The 23,941-nt window shown below is 38.8% G+C and overlaps 1 protein-coding gene across 1 annotated transcript in view; it reads left to right on the top strand.

Annotated features, from left to right (window-relative positions):
- The window catches only part of KCNH5 (potassium voltage-gated channel subfamily H member 5), a 302,764-nt gene that overhangs the window by 97,470 nt on the left and 181,353 nt on the right, over positions 1-23,941 (top strand). Inside the window, exon 7 of the mRNA XM_088025032.1 lies at positions 4,434-4,860. Coding sequence (XP_087881158.1) covers positions 4,434-4,860 — 427 coding nt within the window. The remainder of the gene's footprint in view (positions 1-4,433; positions 4,861-23,941) is intronic.

Here is a 23,941-nt window from a genome sequence, read left to right on the forward strand (position 1 = left end):
CACAATTATAATGCCCTGCCCCAGTCTCCTTTTTTCTATTTCCTTCCATATTTCCTAATAGGGTATACTTTTGAGTTCTTTTCTTGGCAGTCCTGTGCTGAATATATTTTATGTATCTCCTATACTTGTGGTCTGGTCATTAGAGAAATTAAGGAGAATTTCTTTTTCATTCTTCATACCGTATCTTTATTACTGTAACTCAAAGTTACATTGCCTGTTTTGTTGTCTATATTTTACTATTAAATCACATAGCATCTATTATTAATTATCCTTCCCTAAATTTACACCATCCACATTTGGCTTGTCTAAGTCTTTTCATACATTCGTCGAACGTATCAACTGTTTAGCATATTACCATAGACAAAGCTTTGTAATTGACACTAGATATATTCTTCAAGGGGTCTAGAGTTTCCTGGAATGTCATGCATGCAAGCTTGACTTGTAATAAAGTGTTATTGTGCTACTTGTGATAGAAATATGCAAAGAGTATATGATAACATAAAGGAAGAACACTTAACTCTCACGGTGGGGGAGAGGATGAAGGTATGTCAATGAAGATGGTTGGGGATGGTGGAGATGTCTGGGAAGTGCACACAGAGGAGAGAGTGTTTGTCATAAACTGCATTTAAGATGCTAGCCACTAAGAGAGTGGGAGGACAAACCCTTTAAGAAGAAGGAGTAACTAGTAACATGGCGTGAAACAGATGGACCTCTTGGAACTACACGTAGCTAAGTGTGGCTGGAACATAGAAGGCAGGAGCAGGAATTGGTGGGAGGTAATAGGTTCTGAAGGCAGATAAAAGTTAGATAGGCAGATAATAGGTTCTGAAGGGCTTTGCATGTCATAGTAGGGAGTTAATACTCAATCCTATAGGTATGAGGTAACAGTTAGGATTGGAGAGGGACAGGAATAAATAGATAGGATTTAAATATACACCAGACTGGTAGCCTTTATAGTGTGATCTGTGAATTAAAGGGAGTAGGAACAGAGCTACAGTGGCTGATGGAGAGGCTTTTCCTGCCACACAAGTAAGTAAAAACATGAAGTCATGACCAAGACAAGGCCTTGGGAATAGGAAAGAAGGGAAATTTTTGAGAGATTTATTAGTAGATGTATTTTGAGCACTTACTCATGTTTTTGATAACACTTGATAACCAGCTGAATGTGGCAGGAGGCTCAGCCCTAGGTCTGAGGGATGAGGCAGGTAATGATGTCACTCACAAGAGTAAGAGATGGAGGAGCAAGGGATTCCCTTTGGGACCAATTACCTTTTGAACACCTGTGAGACATTTAAATGGAGATGTATAGTGGGTATTTGGCTTCTGTATCAATAAGTCAGGAGACAGTTTTGTGCTAAGAAGTGGACTGGTGAATTCGATATATAGAAGTCAGTTGAATCATGCATATGCAGTAGAGGGCTGAGGATAGTCATGATGAAAATCCTAACACATCATAGAAGCATAGAGAGGGATAGCCTTAGAAAATGATTTTGGAAGAGATGTCAGCTGGGGAGTTGGTAAAACCCGGGAGAAAGTGGTATCACAGAACCTGTGGCAGAGTTTATAATGCTTACAAAATATTTTGTAATGTTTAAGTAGTGTTGGACATGGCCCTAGAAAATGGTGCTGTTTGATTAAGGGATCCTGAGCAGGTACCCTTCACGGTGGACCACCTCCTTTTGAAGAGCTCTGTCTATGTCAGAAATCAGGGGAGTGTGCCCTCCCACCATTTGGACCTAATTCTAGTAGGTTCTGGTTTTTCGCATTCTGGTTAAGAGTTGTGACTGTTTTTTAGTTTGAATGAGGGTAAAGATTTCCTCTCTGTTTTTTTCTTCTCTTTGTTTTTAGAGAAAAAAAATTCAGATAGAAATGACTTTCTGTGCAGTTTTTGTTTATTTTTTAGAGAGAGAGAGAGGGAAAGGGAGGGAGGGGCAGAGGGAAAGGAAGAAAGAGACTCTTAAGCAGGCTTCACACACAGCCCGGAGCCCAATGCAGGGCTCAACATTGGGCTTGACTTGGGGCTCGATTTCACGTCCCTGAGATCATGACCTAAGCCAAAATCAAGAGTCTGACGCTGAACCAACTGAGCCACCCAGGCACCCCTTCTGTGCAGTATTTCATCGGAAGTATCATTGTTCCTTTAAAATTTTAAGTTAACTAGAGAACATCTTTAACAACACAATTTAGTCATGCATTTGGTCTGTCATGCATTTGGACTATGGGTTTCTTTAGAGCAGAAGCAAGGCATATTTATTTTAATGCTCCGAGGGCCTAACTCAGACGTTGACCTGTAGAAGTGCTTAATAAATGCTTATTTTTGTCTTTGTTGTTTCTGATTACACAGTTTCATTTCTGAGAGCTTCCAAGTTCTCTTGAATCTTCTTACCTTCCAAGATCTCACATCGCTGCATTATGCCAATTCATCTTCTGAATTTTCATAATTCTACTTTTTTTAACCACCTAAAGTTCAGTATCTGTTTTCCATCCCCTCAAGGGTTCAAGCGAAATGAGAATTTATTTTAAGGCTGCGCATTGATGCCACAACATTTAAGAGCAGGAATTGAAATAGAGCCAGACCTAAGGTATTGAGCTTGAGACAGAAAACTTTCAAAATGTTCCTGCTACTTTCGTTTCCACAAGGTCTCTTGTTTCTACTTCTCTTTGTTCTCTCTCTTTCAACTATTTATTTTGAAATATCTCAGTCCTATGCTACCATATGGAGTATAATATAACCAAATGCATTCTTTTTTTTTTACGATTTTATTTATTTATTTGTCAGAAACATAGAGAGAGCACAAGCCGGGGGAGCAGTAGGCAGAGGGAGAAGCAGGTTTCCTGCGGAGCAAGGAGCCCGAAGTGGGACTTGATCCCAGGACCCTGAGATCATGACCGGAGCCGAAGGCAGACGCTTAACCAAATGAGCCACCCATGCGTCCCGACCAAATGCATTCTTTTTTTTTTTTAATTTTTATTGTTATGTTAATCACCATATATTACATCATTTGTTTTGGTGTAGTGTTCCATGATTCATTGTTTGTTCATAACACCCAGTGCTCCATGCAGAATGTGCCCTCTTTAATACCCATCACCAGGCTAACCCATCCCCCTACCCTCCTCCCCTCTAGAACCCTCAGTTTGTTTTTCAGAGTCCATCATCTCTCCTGGTTCGTCTCCCCCTCTGACTTACTCCCCTTCATTCTTCCTCTCCTGCTATCTTCTTCTTTCTCTTTTTTCTTAAAATATGTTGCATTATTTGTTTCAGAAGTACAGATCTGTGATTCAACAGTCTTGCACAATTCACAGCGCTCACCGTAGCACCAAATGCATTCTTAACCCTTTCATCTTAACTATCGAGAACCTTATGATGCCAAAATTAGTGTCTTACTAATGTCACATCTGTTCCACTACACCAACCAATTCCTCTGTGTTGGTCAGAAGGAAGCTCAGAGTGAGTTATGCTAGACTCCTTGTCTCCCCCCTGGGAGAAAGAATTAGCAATAACGGAGTCATAGACCTCATGAGATTTGGAGGTGATAGTCAGATGAGAGGCTTCCCGATCACAGCTCTACCTTCCCTCCCTGCATCAGGAATGAATTTATCTTCTTTCCCCACATGGCTTAATATATGCTTCCAAAAAAAATTACTGTGGGACTTTTGGTATTTGAAGAAAGTGTATTCTGTATTTCCATTTGGATAATGCTGTATTTGGATTTTAAGCTTCTCAGCAAAATATGAATTATCTTGCTGCTGTTCCCTTAGTATTCTTTTCTATGACTATTGCTAGGGGATGATAGGATTTTGTAGATTATGTACCCATTCTGCGTTCAACTCTTAACTTTTTCAGAGCTCTACAAATTTAGTGCTTATCATGACTGTGACAGGAGGTAGTGGAAACAACAATAGCACCTGCTCATTCTCCCCACATACCCAGAAGTATTTCCTGTTTGTTTGCCAGTAAGATTGGGATTCCTTTCTCAGAAGTTTGGTGCTCATGGTTATTATAAAGTGAGAAATAAAAAAAATAAATGTTTTCAAGTAGAGGATAAGTTTTATAGGAAGAAGTAATAAACGGTCTGATTTCATCATCCTATTTCTGTACTCTGTATATATTGCATTTGAACAATTTTGTCCTTTAGTTTTTCTCTGTGCTATTTATACATCACTTCTGAAGACAAATTGGATCTTCCTTAGCTAATGAAAAGTTGTCTTATTTAATAATTCAAAAATATCTTATTTCTTTGGGGAAAATCTGCTTTTTTTTAAGAAAAGTTTCTTTACTGTTTCAGCATTTTTTTGACTTAAAGTCAGAGCTATATTATGTGTATGTTCTTAGAGTATAGATGGGCAATCAAGTTCGTGAAGATAAACCATTGAATTGTACCCCAGCCTTTTCTTTTCTGAAAGTCTCATGTCATTTCTTTTCTTTTATTTAGGGAATCAGCAGTCTCTTCAGTTCTTTAAAAGTGGTGCGTCTCTTGCGACTAGGCCGTGTTGCTAGGAAATTGGACCACTACCTAGAGTATGGAGCAGCAGTCCTCGTGCTTCTGGTATGTGTGTTTGGACTAGTTGCCCACTGGCTGGCCTGCATATGGTACAGCATTGGGGACTATGAGGTCATCGATGAAGTGACGAACACCATCCAAATAGACAGTTGGCTCTACCAGCTGGCCTTGAGCATTGGGACTCCGTATCGATATAATACCAGTGCAGGGATATGGGAAGGAGGACCCAGCAAGGACTCTCTGTACGTGTCCTCTCTCTACTTTACCATGACAAGCCTTACAACCATAGGATTTGGAAACATAGCTCCTACCACAGATGTGGAGAAGATGTTTTCAGTGGCCATGATGATGGTTGGCTGTAAGTATCTTGTTTTTTTCTTCTTTAATTAAAAAATCATTGTTGTTGGCAGTTTTCCAGACTCTAATCTCTAACAGGATGAAAATGAAACTACTTTGTCTTCAGAAAGGCGTTTAATCCATATTATTTGCATTGGTTTAATTTTTATTCAGCCTTAGAATATAAATATGCAAATAATATATTTACTTTTTAGAATGTATTAGCACACGAAAAACAGTGTAGATAGACTGATACAAAAATCAGAATGGGAGCTCTTTGATTTAATTCTATTCACAGCATCCTATCTGGCAGAGCTCTTTCCAAGGGAGACCAGCATCTAGAAAGGCAGCATCTAACACATCCCATAGGTTTTGTTGGCTGTGCATTAAATGTCAAAAAAGCAGACAGGATATGATGGGAGATACATAGTTTAGAAACTACTTTAGTTAGTAATTGAATTCTTGACTAACACTGATCTCAGGATAGTTTTATGTTGTTTTTTTACAATTAGGACTCATAAAAAAGTTTTATAAATCTGGTCTTCATTACAGACACTCTAGGTTGAATATTTGAGCCTTTGAGAGAATGAAAGGATTAGTAAATACAAGCTCATTTGGCAATGACAAAAGTGTCCAGGATTTAGCAGGCATACCTGAGTACTAAATGTCTGGATGGTGTTCCAGGGAGTAGAATGTTCTCTAAGGAGTAAAAGAACACATGTTCTCCACTCAGACTGAGGATCGATTATGTCAGATCAGAACATTAAGGAGATACATATCAAAGAAGCTGTTTTAAAAGAAGATTTTGAGGGAGACTTCACCATCGTCTACCCCTTCAGGTTGACTTAGATGATTTATCCAAGCCTAGTTCTGACCCCTAGAGTAACCTTAAGATCATCGTACTAGAGGTATGATTAGTGTTATTAGCACCTGTTAAGCCTTTGGGTCATGGTCATTGGTTTGTGGTCTGAGCCATCCTTTTGAGATTCCACATTGCAGAGGTTTGTATTTTGACACCGATGGGAAAGATGTTAAGAGTCCAGGAGTGTCAGGTGGCCCATGAAAAGTCAATATCTTGGGTCAATGTAAGGCAGTTTTCACATTTTCAGAGTTGAAAGTTTTTGATCGCTATTGGAGCACCAATGTTAGCAGTTTAGCTTCCATTTCTCTATACTCCTTTGTGCAGGTGCAGAAACCAGAACACACAGGTTCTACTTGCTGTTTAGAGGTAAGGAGGTAGATTGAGAATGCCAAGTGCTGCTACTTCAGAGGCCTTTAGGAGGAAATATGTTCCTACATACAAGAGATCCTGATGATTAATTAAACTGCTGCCTACACACCCAACGTGGTAAAATGTATTGGTGTGTTATAAATTCAGAAGACGACATTTTGTCAGATGTGGTATTTATTACTGTACTGCTTTTAGTATTTATATAATGCATTTTACCTTATACTCGAGCATAGTTAGATTTAAAAACATTTATTTTGAAGCAATTATTGATTCACTGGAAGTTGCAAAGATAGTATGGAGAAGGCCTTTGTGCCCTTTACCTAGTTTCCTCCAATAGTTACCTCCTCTATAATCAATCCAGCACATGATCGACATTGTCACTAACACAATATGTGTGTGTAGTTCTGTGTTGTTTTATCATGTGTAAATTCCTTTAACTACCACTGAAATCAAGATACAGAATTGTTCCATCACCACAAAAACTTCCTTCCTCATGTTACTCCTTTATAGTCATACCCACCCCTTCCCCCAAAGCATCCCTAGGCATTGGCAACTACTGTTTTGCTCTTCATCTATATAGTGTTGGGATTTTGAGAATGTCATGTAAATGGAGTCATGCAAAATGTGACCCTTTGAAATTGGCTTTTAACATTCAGCATAACCCCTTGCAAGCCATCTAAGTTGTTGAGCGTATCCATAGTTTATTCCTTTTTTATTGCTGAGTGGTATTTCATGGTTTGGATATATCACTGTTTAACTGTTCATCTATTGAAAGCCATTTTGATTGTTTACAGTTTTTGCCATTACAAAGAAAGCTGCCATGAACATTTGTGTACAATTTTTTTTTTTTTGGATATAAGTTCTCAGTTCTCTGGGATAAATATTCAGGAAAGAGATTGTTGAGACACAAAATAAATGTATGTTTAGTTTTTAAAAGAAATTGCCAAACTATTTTGCAAGTGGTTGGACTAGCATAGTTAGATTTTTCTTTCTTTTTTTTTTCTCAACATTTTTAAACAATAGGATAATAGGAAAAAAAAATCTATATAGAGTTGAAGGATAGCACTATTCACTTTGTTTCTCAGGCCCCAAACATAGGAATCATCCTAGATTCTTGCTTCTTCTCATTTATGACATCTTTTTATAACAAGTCTTGTTGGTTTTACCTTCAGAATACATTTGATTATTTCTCTCCACTTCTGTAGCTTACCACTCAAGACCAAGTCACCATCACTGGTCTGGATAGTTACTACAATCTCCTATATGTTCCTTCTCTTTTTACTCTTGCCCCATAGTGTCTACCCAGAAGTGATAGATGGAGCTAAAGAGTATTATGCTAAGTGAAATAAGTCGGTCAGAGAGAGTGAGAGTAGCCCTTTTAAAGTAAATAAGATCACACCATTACTTTACTCGAAGCCCTCCGATGTTTTCCATTGCACATAATATAAAATCTAGATTCCCTACCCTTCTATCAAAGTCTTAATGGTCTGGCTGTTGTCCACCTTGCCCACTTCACTTTTTGTTGTTCCTGCACTTGCTTATTCGATTCCATCCATGCTAGCCATCTTGCTTTGAACACTTTAAGCTCAGTCTTGTCTCAGGGTCTTCATACTTGCTTCCCCACTGCTTATAACACCCCTCTTATTTATGCCATGAATTCATGCAGGTCTCCACTCAAATTGCCTCTTCAGAAATTCCTCCCAGTGCTATCCTCTATAAAAAGAGAACACCCAAAGCCAATCACCCTTAATCCTTGCCCTTTAATCTTTTGCTTCTGTACTTACCAAGACCTGAAAACACATTTACTCCATTTTTCTTTTCTTTTCTTTTCCTTTCCAGACAGTAGGGCCTTTGTCTGCCTATTTTTGCTTTTGTATACTCAGCTTCTAAACAGTTTTTTATGCCATACTCAATCACAGTTTGTTGTATGAATGAGTGAAACTGAAGATGTCCTTGATGGTTATAATGAGAATCTCCTGTTCTTGAATCCACTCCAGTTAGGTCTCTGATGAAGATACATGCTGGGAAAGTGCACATGCTTCAAGGTTTGGCTCTGATTCCTTTGTGAAAGCCCTGAGTTCACCTATGTCTGCCTCTGGGAATGTAGTGGCTCCTGTACTGGATTGCTTCAACTCTACGTCTCTAAGTTCCTGATGAGAAGTTCTAAGAGGCTAGTTAGTGAAAGCGCCAACAACCCTGTCTCCCACCACTTTTTACTGTCTACCTTTGGAATCTAGGTAGACATTGAAAATTTTCATTGTAGATTGAATTTTCAAATCATTGAAAATTTTCATGTAGATTCAGTTGAGTTTTTTAAAACTTCATTTAGTTCATTTTGGTTACATCCTTTCTCTAGTTCATGTATGGCCAGTTGTAGTGCTATATCTAAAGGTCTTTCTCCTTCTTTTATCTCTATTTAGTTCCTATCTTGATTTCAAGATGAAGACCTGGTCTTAAACTTGGCCCCTTTCTTTTCTGAGTTTCTGCGATTTTCTTTTTTAACACCCGAGCATTAGTTTTCCATTTATAAACTAGTTTCTGACATTTCTTTTGCCTGTTGACTTTGGTTTTCTTTTTATGTCTCAAGTCCAGTTTCTATTGCCAGGAGTGTTCCAGGGAAATGCTTTTTAATTTCCTTCTTAGTCCCTGGGTCCTTAGTAATTTAATGGCATGTTTCCTTTGCAGCCACCCAAGAAGCTGATAGAAAACTGTCAAGACCCATGAAGTGTTACAGTAACTTCTTGCAATTCCAAAATTTATTAGACACACATGCTCAGAATATCAACCAAATGTGCCTCTTGCAGCTGTTTGTAATCTTAGTATCACTTTTCTCCCTACAATAACACCAAGGAAGACAAACAAAACAAACTACTACTGTTCCCAGAACCCAGTATGTGTTATCAGCCATAGATGCAGCTACGGATTTAGCTAGCATGTATGTCTGTATGCCTCTGTGTGTGTGTGTGTGTGTGTGTGTGTGTGTGTGTGTGTGTGTGTCATGGGGAAGGAGAGTAAAGGAAGAGGGAAATAGAAAAAGAAAGCTTCGTGATTTTAGTTGTGCTGATTCTAGTCAATCTAGAATTGAGTGGTGTTTGAGAAGTACCAATTATAACCTTATAACACAGTAACTGAGAAAACTGTTTTATCAAAAGTTTGGTGGAGAAACCAACTCCCTGTATTCTGTGGAGAAAAATAATCACTACTTGTAAAATGATAGCCTCTTTTTCTGGAGAAAGTCATCTAAAGTTTTCATGCCTTCTAGCAAAATTGAGAAATTTTAATGGCAACAATTCCAGTTCCTAGGTCCATTCTGAGCCCTCTTCTTTCTTTAATGGCCTTTCCTCTCTGACCTCTAGGTCCTTTCACCCCTAATGCTGAATTGCATATGGACTCTGTCCAGGAACACAGTCTCAGGGTTCTCCTTGCTGCTTTCAGACAAATATTCAGACAAAATTTATGACTGTGTCCTTCCTTCAATCCCAGTCACCTTATGTTCCCTCTTGATCCCTTCCATGTCAGCAGGATCCCAGGATTATTTCTTTTATCTGCTACCTGGGGATTTCTTAGACTTAAATCCTTTGTCCATCATTTGCCCAGGGTGGAGAATCTTCCTGCTCAGATTTGCAGGACTAGAAAAGTTGTTTGGATCTTCTCAACATATGTCTACCACCATGCATTCTTTATCTCAAATTTGTCTCTTCTCAATTTTGGCATGCTCTATGCCTTGAGTAGAACTTCATGGCTCTGGTTGCAGCCATTATACTATCTCAGGATAGTAAACTCTCTCTCATTCCTTTGCATTTGTCCATTCATAATGAACCTGATGACCCTGCTGATGTTCATGGAACTCACCACCAAAGGACATTTGTGAAAATATATTTTTGTAGTTAGTTCTGCCAAAAAAAAAAAAGTCAGTTGTGGAAAATAGCATACTTTTTTTTTTTTTTGAGATCAAGATGTGGGTAATCTCTTTGCTTATTTGCAGAGCAAATACTTCATGATACCTTCATGAAATGCTTTCTAATCCATTTCATTTATATAATCTTATTGAGCCCTTAATAGTTTTCTTTTTCCCCACGATTAACAGACTAATTTTGCTTCTATTCAGAAAGCATCTCCGTGCACAGATGATTTGTTTTGATGGCTATAAAACAAAGCAATATGAGAATGGAATTTTTCTGATATGATTATCCTTTTGTCTTAATGCGTTTTTATGAATCCTCTTCTAAAGATTTATCAAGGAAGTAATTACTTACTTAGTTTTTTCTTCATTACTAAATGATCATATAAATTGTATTTTACTTTAACCCAACCATTACAAAAATCTATGTACTGGACTTTGTCATTATAATTTTTAAAGAAAGAAACATAAAATAAAAATATAAGTTATGAATAACTTTTTGCCATAAATAATTTGTGTCTAACCATAAATTTCTATCTCTTTTTCTCTCTCCCTCTCTCTATTTTGTTTGCTTGCTTTGTTTTGTTTTAACACGCTGTTAAATACGTTAATAAACATGTAGACAGCATAGTTTAGACAGCATATTTCGAAGGACTATAAGATTAGACTTTGGGTATTTGCTTTATTTAAAAGTATTTTTTTCTTTTTGATCTTTCTATTGTTGCCTGCTTGGTTGCTAGGCTGAGGCAGCCTGACTCATGTGGTATATGGCAATCAGAATCTGTCCTGGTAGGAGTCCATGCAATTAAGTCTTTAAAAGTAAAACAAAGCAAAACTAAAAACTATAAATATGAAAACTGCTGAGATTTAATTGGTAGACAGGCAGGTAGTCATAATAATGCTAATCTGCTGTTTTCAAATAGAATGTAACTGATGATAGCTCAGTCTAAGATCTTTGTGTAATTGACTGATATGGTTTATAGTGCAGCAGGCAAGTGGTTTAGCACATTTAGAAGTATAGCAGGACCATCTGCCAGTGGGATGTGTATGAAGAGAAATTCAAATCTCCATGTGGGTGGTTAAGCCACCAGGGAGCACTTGTTACATACTGGTCACTCAGTATCATGCAGAGGAGACTGATGCTACCATCATATTCTCCAGCTGATGGTCTAATTTGGCGTTTTCTGTGGAGTTCAGATAAAAGCCAAGCTGCGATTATAGGCATTGCTTTTATCTCTCTCTACAGAAAAAGGAAATAAATAGAAAATGGTAAGACCCACAGATTGGGAGAATATAGCATAAGCTGAGGGCAAAGGCCTATGTGACCTTGGAGAGTCTTTGAATCTCTTTGGGTTTTAGTTTTTTCAACTGTGTAATGCAGGAGTTGATATAAATGAGTTTTAAGGTCTCTTTCAGTGCCAACATTTTATATATCTAAGATTCTGTTGGTGCAGTTATGCCACTATTCATAGAATTGGGCTGTTTTTTGGAATGGGGTTAATGAAATGGAAGAGATGTCACAGTTTTTAGGGCTTTTCATGTGTATTACATACCTTGTTTTATAGAGAGTAAGACGCGTCTTGTATGGAATATATACACTAAAGAGTAAAGGGGACATTGTCAGGAGATATTGTAGAGAACAGAAAATATGCTTTTGGAAAGAAAAGTGTTTTTCAAATAGAAATTAAGCAGAAAAAGACATTTACTTCAGGACATAAGAGTGGGGCCTGGGGAGAAATCTGTATACCAGGCCAGTGGGGACTCTGAAGGAGTTTGGCCGTTATGGACATCCAGGCAGGTTTAAAAGCGAACTGTTAACTAACTGGAATTTAAATAAAAACTTGGAAGAAAAAAAACAAAATGAAAATAAATATTAAAGAAATATTAAATATATATGTTTATATATATTTAAATATATTATATTTAATATAAAATATTAAAGAAATGCTGCTAAAAAGCATAAAAGTGAACTATTGCCATTTTCCAATATTAAAAAAATTTACAAATCTTAACATGAGACTTTAGATGACTGAGTATAATATTAAGTAATATATAATATAATATAAAATTAATTGAATTTTTTCTTGTCCTTGCTGTTGTGGTGTAGGTAGGAAGTGGAGTGTGAACATGCTGATTTTCATTTCTGGTTTTAGATTCAGCCAGATGGAGAGAATTTTAAGCTTAATGTTTATTTTGGAAACTGGGTCAATTCTTTGTGTCTGCTTTACCTCTGCTTGTAAAAAAGATTTCCTTTTTTGGGGGGGTCTCTTTTCTTTAATGAGCTGAGTATCCTATGAGGAAAAACATTTTGTGGAACACAAAGTTCAGGGTTATAAGTACCTTTTTTCATGGTTCAGTAGTTTCAGATGTATAGTCCAGTAGTTAGAAAAAGACTATGTGATGTGCACTTTATTCCCTGTTTCTTATTCAAAATAGAACTTGTATCTTTTGCAGGAATGTTCTTTTATACTCATGCTCCTTTTTATACCTAGTCACATTTTCACAAAACCTCTCAGATTTTCTAAAGATTGAGTTTTCCCAGAAAACAGGAAATTTTTTCAGTGGCCTATTAACTAGCCTGACCTCTTTGCAAGGACTTGGTCTCTGGAACTACCTTGTGTCTCTGTATCACTCAAAATTATTTAATTCATCCAGCATTGTGCCAGGTGTTCTGGTAGTATTGTTATTAAGGAGACAAATTGGATACTTTCTGAGGTAAGTGGTATGGTGAGTTAAGTTAGTGGCATGGTGAGTGTCAGACAAGAGAATCACTGAATCATTTCTTTCTCTCCCATTCTCTCCATCTCCTTCTCCATCCCCATGCCCACTGCCAACCCCATCCCTATCTCCGTCTCCATCCCCATCCTCATCCCCATCCCCATTCCTGTTTCCATCCCCATTCCCATCTCCATCTCCATCTCCATTCCCATTTCTATCCCCATCCTCATCCCCATCCCCATTCCCGTTTCCATCCCCATTCCCATCTCCATCTCCATCTCCATTCCCATTTCCATCCCTATTCTCATCTCCACCCCTGTCCCCATCTCCACCCCCATCCCCATCTCCACCCCATCCTCATCTCCATCTCCTTCCACATCCCCATTTCCAACCTCATCCCCATCTCCATCCCCATCTCCATCCTCATCTCCATCTTCCTCCTCATTCCTATCTTCATCCCCATCCCCATTTCATCTCCATCCTCAACTCCATCCTCATCCCCATCTCTATTCCCATTTCTTTCCATCTGCAACTCCTTCCCCATCTCCATTCCTTCTCCATCTTCATGTCCATCTTACCTCTCTTAATACTATGAGCTAAGAGCTAAGACTTTGAACAGATGAATAAAGAAGTTGGGCTGAACTATAAGGCTGGTAAGAACAGGGTCTGTATTTGTCCTATTTGTCATTATATATTTAGCATAAAGCATTGTGCCTAGTTGATAGTTAGGCTCATTAAACATAATTTGAACAAATGAAAGAAGTTTATCTAGCTTACCCTGAACAATACAGGAAGATTTCTAGGAGGAAGTGACTCTTGAGCTTAGAATACAAAAAAACACATAGGACTTAGGCATTTTTTGAAATAAAGAGAACATATGTGAAAAAAAGCAGTAATGAAATGGCTTGGCCCTTTTGTAGAACTCCATGTATTTCACATTGGCTTGAACGGAAAGTAGATGTGGATGGGGAGGATGGAAGGAGGAACTAGGATGTCAAAAAACCTTGCATAGCTTGATAAGGAATTTGTCTTTTATCCTAAAGGTTGTGAGATAAATAAGAACTTTGTTCTTCAGTGTGGAAGATGGATTGGAGGAGATAAAGCCTGTGGGAAGAGAAACCAGTTAGGAGGCTGTTGCAAGAACCTGAGGTGGTAGGGTTATGGAGGATGGTATAGTTTCAGAATTGGCAAATTGTTTTTTTCTATAAAAGGACAGATAACAACTATCTTAGGCTTTGTGGTCCATAAGTCTCTGTTGCAACCACTCATCTCTGCTATTGTAGTGTTAAAGTGGGCAAAGACATAAATACATAAGCATGGCTATGTTCCAATAAAACTTTAAACAGGTGGCAGGCCAGATGTGGTGTATTTGTAGCTTCCTACAGTCTAGCTAGACAGCGTGGTTTATGAGAAGACCATGGACTTTAGAGTCAGACAAACCTACATTCACGTAAGAATTTACATCAATTATCTAAACCATCAGCTGTAAAATGGAGATCCCTACATTGCAGAGTTATTTGGAATACTCAAAAATAGGTTGCATATAAAATTCCTAAAACCTTTTTTTAAGTTGTTATTGGTGAGTGGATAAATGTGTCAAATATGGTCAAGAGAAGAGTCAAAAGGACTGATAGTTTCTGGCTAATTCAGCTGAGTGAATGACTAAATTCTTTTCTGAGATAGGAAAGAAGAATCAACCATTCCTGGGGGAAGAGAATAGTTCTATTTTGAATGTGTTGAGTGTGAGGTGCCTGCAGGTCATTCAGTTGGTGATGTGTATTAGGTTAGGCAGTTAAAAGTGTGTTGTGGGGTTCTAGGGATGTGAAGCATGGTGAGATCTCTGTGAATCATGGTGTAGAGAAAGTAACTGATGTCAAGAGAGTGCAGGGTAGAGTCAGAAAGAAGCTGGTGAAGGGTGACACTTGAGGAAGGAGAGCCACAGAAGGGTAAAGAAGAGAACTGAGAGGGGTAAAAAGGAAGCATGACTCCAGAAGAAGAGTTTGTTGCAACAAAGGATGAATGAATGTCAAGAAGGAAGGGAGAACAGCATCATAAATGGGACAGTGAGTTAGGAGGTCTGGTTGGCATCACGAGGTCATTGGTGACCTTCCGCAGTAGTTTCATTGGATAGTTGAGGGGAGAGAATCACATGGAGAATTTGCCTTTATGGGATCTAAATCTTTTTTTTTCTTGTATGAAGGAAAATAATTTTATAAGTAACCATTAACCTAGTGCGGGTAGATTACACTTAACCAGTATTTTTCACTGCCAGTGATGCTTTTTTTCTGAGTCACCATGCAAGTTCAATAAAATATATTTAAATTAGACTATTAGCTATATTACATATACTTGGAGTTTTCATGTTATAAGATAGAAAATAAAATTGACTTGGCAAGAAGTTTTTATGAAATCCCACTTTCTAAGAACAGGGATTTTAGTCAGGGAAGAATTTTATTTATGAGATTATATGGTAACCTTCCAATAAATTTGTGTTGATTCCTATGAATGGGTGTATTGTCCAAGATAGGTTGTAACCTAGTAGGTGAATTGTGCTCTGCTAGGGAAAAAGCCCTGGGGACTTAGATGATCCTTATGTATGTGATATCAAGGATCAATTGATATATATAATTTTAATTGTGCTGGAAATAAAATACAAAATTTTTCAAAGGTTGAAAGACGAACAAATCCATATATGAATGTATTTAGAATTTGCTAAAATAAATGTTATACCCAGAAGGCCTTATGTATGGACTTAAGAATTACTTTGGTATGCTCAGAGAGGGGATTTTATATGGAACAATTTCTAAGCCAGTTCCTAAGTGACTGCTTCTTACCTATTAATCTTCACATAAATTGTGATGACTGAGTTAGGCCTCCCTGGGAGTAAAGGTGCCAGGTATATGGTTGTAGCTTTGGGCTACGTGATTGTAGATAGGAAGATTTTTATGGGATGAGAATTATGTTCAGGTTGACTGTCAGGAAATACTGGTGGCTTTAAAAAATTCTCTCTGAAGCTAGTTCTGGAGCTAATCTTTTTTAAAGTTGAATTTATGTTTTTAACAACCCCCCCCCCAAAGTCTTCATATGTGAAAGTGTAATTTGGGAGCCTGACTGATTTAAAATGAATGTAAGGGAAGGACACTTAAGCTCATACCTGTAGTTAGACTTTGCCAAAAGAAATGGGTGTTGACTCTTCTAATGAGAATTAGGGGTAGGTGCTATTGACCTCGGGAACTTTTCTTACACTGAGCTGCCTCTGACTTGGCCTTTTCAGTTTTCTTAGAAAAGGCCTCAAAGGACCCGCATAGTCGGTGCATTTCCCACCTCCCTTCTCTTCAGAGGGTCTAGCTAGAGAACACTGTTCCCTCATCCCAGACACACACCAACATTTGAGATTCCATCATCCTTTGTCCTGTTGCTGCACTGTGTCTTCAAAAATCCCCAACCCGAATCTACTTGTGTCTTTTCCTGTTTTGGGACTGTTGAGAACTGGCTGGTGTAAACCACAGCTATGTGAACAGGTACCATTGAAATGCATTGTTCATGATCTTACAAATCTTTGCTTATTTTAGGTCATCTCCCTCTCACATTTGGCTGAGTAGCTCTTCTTGTGCAACTCTCACATGTTTTCTTTCCACCTCTCCTCAACCTCTGACTGTTCTTCATTTCAGGAGACGGCCTTTCTTTTATTTCTCTGAAAAGGAAAGGGTCGCTGTAGCAGATGTGCCTTCCTGGACTTTCCCGATCCTCTTACAAAGACGGGCTGGAGGAGGGAAGTGGCTTGGGAGTGAGGGGGCAGCCAAACCACACAGGACCTTTTTCACCAAGTCACACCAAGGAGTGACTTTTTTCTGAGTCAGATGGGAAGGCGTTTGTTTGAGGGCTTGGGGCCAAAGAGTGGCATGATTTGTCTTGTGGTTCATAAAGATCAGTCTGGCTGCTGTGTGCAAAACAGACTGTGAGGGATCGAGGATGGCAGAGGGCAGACAGGTTAGTAGTCAAGGTGAGAGATGATGCCAGTGGTAGTTAGAATTGGTTAGATTCTGGACAAATGTTAGGACCCACAACATATGAGGGTATGAGAGAAAGCAAGGGTCAGGATTTCATTTCAGGCTTTTGGTGCAAGCAACTGCTGTGCTAAGTGGCAAATGGTCACTTGTTATGGTGCGTGGGCAGTTCCGTATATGAGTCTATAGAGTTGTGTGGATGGTCCAGGGTGTGGTCATGGATTTGTTTTGTCCTTCGATGTTTTATTTCCTCCAGTGGTTTGCCCTTGTTTCTCCTGTGTTTTCTATCTCTCTAGCTCTCTACTTACTGGCCCTTTCTCATCAGCCCATAATCATGCTCATGTCTATTTAATCCTAAAAAAATACACATATGTGAATAGAACACTCCAGTTTGCACTGTCTTTGCCTGTGATCTAACTAATTCTTCTTCTTCTTTTTTAAAGCAAGCTTCCTAAAGCATGTGTCTTCACTTTATCTTCATTTGCTATCTATTAAAAGTGGACTTCCCCTTCCACCACTTGAAAGACATTTGCTAAATTTCACAGACCCTTTTTCATCCATGCAGAAACATCTCTGGTTTCTTGATGTTTATCTCTCCCTGGTTTCTCTCCCACTGCTCTGGCTACTTTTTTTTTCTATTTCGTCTTTTTTTTTTTTTAAGATTTATTTATTTATTTGAGAGGGAGAGGATGAGAGAGAGAGAGAGAGAGAGCACATGAGGCGGGGGGAGGGTCAGAGGAAGAAGCAGACTCCCTACTGAACAGGAAGCCTGATGTGGGACTCGATCGTGGGACTCTAGGATCATGACCTGAGCTGAAGGCAGTTGCTTAACCAACTGAGCCACCCAGGCACCCTTTTTTTCTATTTCTTTTGCTGGATCCTTATACTCTTGTCTCTTAAATATTGGAAAGTGTGATATTGGGAACAAATTTTTGAAGGATCAAGGGCAGCTCTCCTGATAGGCCGAGCAGTGTCTCCCTACAAGGAGTGATTTAGGGGAGCCAATTTCCAGATATCTCCCTGATCACTTTGCCGATGGTCCCTGTTTTGTGTGTCCTTCCCTCTAGAAGGCCCCTGTGAAACTGCTACTTCGTTCTCTGAAAGGTCTAAGCCTTTTTCAGCACACCAGCATGGACTGAGCTTCAAACTCTCTCACTGCCACAATGAAGAAAGAGATGCTGAGATTTCAGAAGAGGGTGGAGAAAACATTGGGAGCCTGGGGCACTGCTTGGCAGGCAGGGGCGGGAGGGAGCTAAGGTGATGATGCCAAGAGGGAAGAGATTCTTCAAGAAAGACTCTCTTATTCTTCCTAGCTCTGTGGTGGGAAAAGTAATCAGAGATTGATGAGTTGTGCCCCTTTTCTCTGGTTCCTTGCCATGCATGGCAAGTTCTAGAACTTTCTTCCTCAGGCTGTCCAAAGTGTCTCCATCCTTTATATCTCATTGTCCTTTTATTATGGGCTATAATTATGTTCTTTAATTCTTTCTTTACATATTTTCTGCTTGTCTCCCCAGCTAAAGTGGGAGCCACGAAGGCAGGGAGCTTGTCTATCTGGTTCACCTCTGTATCCCTGGTATAATCGGAACGTAGTAAGTAGTCAATAAATTCTTTTTGAACAAGTGAATGGGTCTTCGATACCCCTTATTGAAAAGGCTGTGTATTTAGAGCAAAGCAAAACTCCACCAGTTCTCCAGATCTGAGCATTTTAGTGGTGGGCTTAAATTTTTATATGATAGAACTGAGATACGTGAATGTGTGGCCGACTTCATTTTCCTGTCGAGAGCTCCCTTAGTTTGTGGCCTCCCACCTCACTCTTTCCCACCTTTCAAAGGTGTCTCTCGCGCTGTGTCTGTCCTGTGGTTGAACTCCTTTCTCTTTGGCGCATTCCAGAGTTCTGGGCGGGAGGCAGGATACACTTTCTCTGTTGCTTTTGGATTTCCCCTTATCCGATTTCAAGTGTCCTTTTTCATCTATGTTTCCTTCTATTCTGCCCACCTGTGTTTCACTGTCCACCCCCTCCCCCAGTGTTTTCTGGGAAAAGAACTAAGGTTCTAACAGTAAAAATAAAACACAACAAGAACAACAATAACAAAAAAGCCATTTGCTGTCTTGAGGGCCTGGCACTTGCAAAGGAAATCTATGCTTTCAAGATCATTGTTTTGGCCATGGGCTTAAAAAAAAGTCTAATTTGAAACTCAAAGCTCCGCTGCTTCCTTTGTTTCCAGCTGTATCCATACTCCCCTTGAAAAGTGACAGCCACTGTTTGAGTGGGAGGACGTCAGAGGGGCCATTAGGAAGAACCAGGGGTTAGAGGCACTGAAAATACTCCTGTGTGTGTTCCTCACCCACAGTTGTGGGTGAGTCCTGGCAGCAATGAATGAACTGCAACCTCCCAATCCCTTCTTGTTCATTGGCCATAGAAGAGAAGCACCCAGGGATTTAAATGGTTTGGAAATAACTGTACCACACATAGAATTTAATGATAAAGTTTGGATATTCTATTCTTAGAGGCCACATGAGATTAGTACTATTTCAACCTCAATCAGAAGCATATATATCCTTGTTGTTATTGTTGTTGTTGTTGTTACTGTTTGCTAAAGAAACAAAATCACATACATATATTTTGGAGAAATTTGCATCTTGAAACAACTGTGTTCAAATGTGTCATTCACCCAAAGGGAAATCTCTTTGGCTTCCGATGTTTGGTGAAAGACTGTTTAAGGCTATGTGCCTTTAACTACTCATTTAGTCGTTGGAGAGATTTCCAGAGACAGGAAGATGATTTGGTTAGAAAAGAATAGGATTTGGCTAATATGACAACCCCAGAGATGACAGCTGAGGTAAACAGGAAGGGACCCAGGGCCCACAGAGGAAAGGAAGGAAATCCGAATATTTTCCAGACCTCTGGCTTTCCTGGCTTCTTCTTAATTTAATCTGTGTGGTAATTCAGATTGTCTGCCTATTTTTTTAATTTAATTTTTAGATCAAAGTAATATATGCACATAAAGAGCCAAACAGTGCTATAAGGTTTATTTTGAAAAGTAGAAGTTCCCTATTCCCTATATATTTTTTCCATGTCCCAGAGATAACTTTAAAATATTTTCACTTTTTTTGGGTAAAATCTATCTTTTTATCTCTAAATAGGATGATTATTGGAGAGGATTTTCAGTTTTAGTCATTATCTATTGACTTCCATCTTTGGAAGATAAAAATATAGTTCTCTTTTCTGTCCCCTGTCTGTTAACCACCACCACGTGCACATATATACATTTTTCCAATTTTCTATCTTCTCGATACATTTAGATCATACTTTTGATTAAATCAATGGCCTGTTTTCATTATGATTATGCGAACACTATTCGCATTGGAGTCACGTGCTTTGCTATGATTATTTTCCCATACAACATTTGGTTTTATGTCATTTTCTTTCTTGGTGTTCCACATGCTTCTCCTCCATCATGTAATGCTCATCTCAATACACTTTTATTAGGTACTTATCAACTTCTTGTCTTTGGAAGCTTCCTTGGAATCTTCTGACTTTCCCCAGTCTGGACTAATCTCTATAGACCTGATCCGCAGCTCTCACTCAGCCCAGTGTCTCCCTTCATCTGTGAACTTGAGAATTTCCTTTGTCTTTCTTTTTTGTGGACCCTCTGTTTCCTAAATGTTTGGATGGAACAGCTCTTGCAATAGCCTACAGAGAAAGGATGCATAAAAGATAAATTTTTTTGAGGTTTCATATGTCCTAAATTGTTTTTCATTTATCCTCACACTTAATTGATAATTCATCTGGATAGAGATGTGAAGGTTAGAAATAATTTTATGACAGAATGTTTAGGCATTCTTCCTTTGTCTTTGAGTTTTCAGTGGAATTATTTAGAAGACTGATTCTATTCAAGTCTTGATTCTTATAAATATGTTTTTCTTCTCCCTTTGTTTCTGGAAAACTTTAGAATCTTCTTTAGGTACCCAGCATTATGAAATACTATGACAATGTCCCTTTATATGGGTCTGTTTTTATCCACTCTTCTAGATTCTAGAATTTCTTCTAGATTCTCAATGAGTATGTTTCATCATTTGGAAGTACTTATTCTTCACCTCTGGGAAGTTTTCTTGAATTATTTTATTGATAAAGTCCTATTTCTTTATTAAAATACCTGTTATTTAGATATTGGATCTCCTGAATTGATTTTCTTTTTTTTTTTTAATTTTTTGTTATGTTATGTTAATCACCATACCTTACATCATTAGTTTTTGATGTAGTGTTCCATGATTCATTGTTTGTGTATAACACATACCCTCCCCAATATCTATCACCCAGCCACCCGATCCCTCCCACCCTCCACCACTCCAGCAACCCTCAGTTTGTTTCCTGAGATTAAGAATTCCTCATATCAGTGAGGTCATATGATGCATGTCTTTCTCTGATTGACTTATTTCGCTCGGCATAACTTTTGATGGCTGCATAATATTCCATTGTGTGTGTGTGTGTGTGTGTGTGTGTGTGTGTGTGTGTATACCACATCTTCTTTATCCATTCATCTGTCGATGGACATCTTGGCTTTTTCCACAGTTTGGCTATTGTGGACATTGCTGCTATAAACATCTGGGTGCACATACCCCTTCAGATCACTACATTTGTATCTTTGGGGTAAATATCCAGTAGTGCAATTGCTGGGTCTATGGTAGCTCTATTTTCAACTTTTTGAGGAACCTCCATACTGTTTTCCAGAGTGGCTGCACCAGCTTGCATTCCCACCAACAGTGTAGGAGGGTTCCCCTTTCTCTGCATCCCTGCCAACATCTGTTGTTTCCTGACTTGTTAATTTTAGCCATTCTCACTGGTGTGAGGAGATATCTCATTGAGGTTCTGATTTGGATTTCCCTGATGCCGAGGAATGTTGAGCACTTTTTCGTGTGTCTGTTGGCCATTTGGATGTCTTCTTTGGAAAAATGTCTGTTCATGTCTTCTGTCCATTTCTTATCCGATCATTTGTTCTTTGGGTATTGAGTTTGATAAGTTCTTTATAGATTTTGGATACTAGCCCTTTATCTGATATGTCATTTGCAAATATCTTTTCCCATTCTGTCGGTTGTCTTTTGGTTTTGTGGACTGTTTCTTTTGCTGTGCAAAAGCTTTTTACCTTGATGAAGTCCCAATAGTTCATTTTTGCCCTGGCTTCCCTTGCCTTCGGCGATGTTTCTAAGAAGAAGTTGCTGCTGCTGAGGTCGAAGAGGTTGCTGCCTGTGTTCTCCTTTAGGATTTTGATGGACTCCTGTCTCACATTTAGGTCTTTCAACCATTTTGAGTCTATTTTTGTGTGTGGTGTAAGGAAATGGTCCAGTTTCATTCTTCTGCATTTGGCTATTGAATGACAGACCTGTACCCCTGAAACAAATAATACATTATATGTCAAAAAAAAAAGAGAAGAAGAAGATAGCAGGAAGGGAAAAATGAAGGGGGGAAATTGGAGGGGGAGACGAACCATGAGAGACTATGGATTGATTTTCTAATTTTCTTATTCCTTCCTACAATTTTCTGTTTTTGTTTTTTTTCTCTATTGTCTGGAAGTTTCTGTCAAGTTCATTTTCTAATCTTTCTACTGAGTTTTCATTTCTGCTAATTTCCAAGAGCTCTTGAGTTCTCCGTGTTCCTTCTTTTTTCCCCCCTTAATTAATTAATTAATTTATTTTTTACTATGTTCAGTTAATCACCATACATTACATCATTAGTTTTTGATGTAGTGTTCCATGATTCATTGTTTGCATATAACACCCAGTGCTCCATGCAGTACGTGCCCTCCTTAATACCCATCACCAGGCTAACCCATCCCCCCACCCCCCTCCCCTCTAGAACCCTCAGTTTGTTTCTCAGAGTCCATAGTCTCTCATAGTTCGTCTCCCTCTCTGATTCCCCCCCTTCATTTTTCCCTTCCTACTGTCTTCTTCTTCTTTTTTTTTTTTTTACATATAATGTATTATTTGTTTCAGAGGTACAGGTCTGTGATTCAACAGTCTTATCTGTGTTCCTTCTTACACTATCCTGTTTTTCCTTCATAGGTTCAAAATTTTCTCTACCATTTCTGAGGATGTAGGATAGTTTTCAGATCCCCACATAGTCTCTGTGTCCTTCAAACTGATTTTTGGTTTGCTGGTTTTGGTCTCTTTTTCTCATGTTGGAGGTGTTATGCATATGTCTAGGAATCCTTATTGTTTGTATATGGCTGGACTTAACGACTGTGGCCTTAATGTAGAGAGATCTGTTGGCTTATTTTGTGGAGAATATGCAACATCATTTTTTTTTCATCATTTCTGTTGGGCTGTCAATTTCCTCAAAGAGGAATTTTTTCAGTTTCCAGGCTGCAGAAAAAAGCCTTGCTCCAGATTTCTGGAAGCTGAATGGAGAATAGAGCTGAGCATTTGACATTTAGAGTGTAAAGTTTCACATAATCTCCCTGGTTTCAGTATAGTACCTTTATTCTCTGGTCTTCCCTCAGTCCAGAGACCCTCTTCAGTCTGCTGAGGGGTAGAAAGGGAACTGCCTGGCACTGGGGAATTCAGTAGGACATAGAGGAGATGGGTATCCATCTGCTGCTTAAACAGATTATCAACAAATCCTTCAGTTTCAGCTGCACTGTTGCCCCCCCTCCCACTTCCAGGGGGTAGTGGTAGTAGCCATTCCTGGGATATATGCAGGTTCTATAGAGCACATTATGTTGATTCTTCGTTTTCCCTTTTGCTGGCTTAAGATTCAGCTTTCTTGGATCTGCTAAGTCAGTTACTACTTGTTCTGTTTTCCACCTTTCAAAACTTCACTGTTGTATGTTTTCCTATTCTCTTCATTCTTGTGGCTTTATGGCTTAAAAAAAAAACCCACTTACTGTTAATGTAGTGGAGTTTTTTTTTTTAAAGATTTTATTTATTTATTTGAGAGAGAGAGAGAGAATACAGAGGGAGAGTGAAAGGGAGAAGCAGACTCCCCACTGAGCAGGGAGCCCGATGCGGGACTTGACCCCAAGACCCTGAAATCAAGATCTGAGCCGAAAGCAGATGGAGCCACCTAGGTGCCCCAATTTAGTGGAGTTTTGAGAAAAAGAAGAGACACCTACATGTGATCAATCCTCTATCTTTGGTTGTTCCTTTGGCATGGTTCTGTCAGTTCTCCTGGTTCTTGCTTCTCTTTCATTTGTTTATTATCCAGATTTATATGACTTTTAATTTAAAAGTTCCCACTGCTATTTACCAT

The sequence above is a fragment of the Eumetopias jubatus genome, unplaced genomic scaffold (assembly GCF_037043125.1).
Source record: "Eumetopias jubatus isolate StellerSeaLion01/CBP00866 unplaced genomic scaffold, mEumJub1_p1.0 scaffold_7, whole genome shotgun sequence".
Taxonomy (NCBI): domain Eukaryota; kingdom Metazoa; phylum Chordata; class Mammalia; order Carnivora; family Otariidae; genus Eumetopias; species Eumetopias jubatus.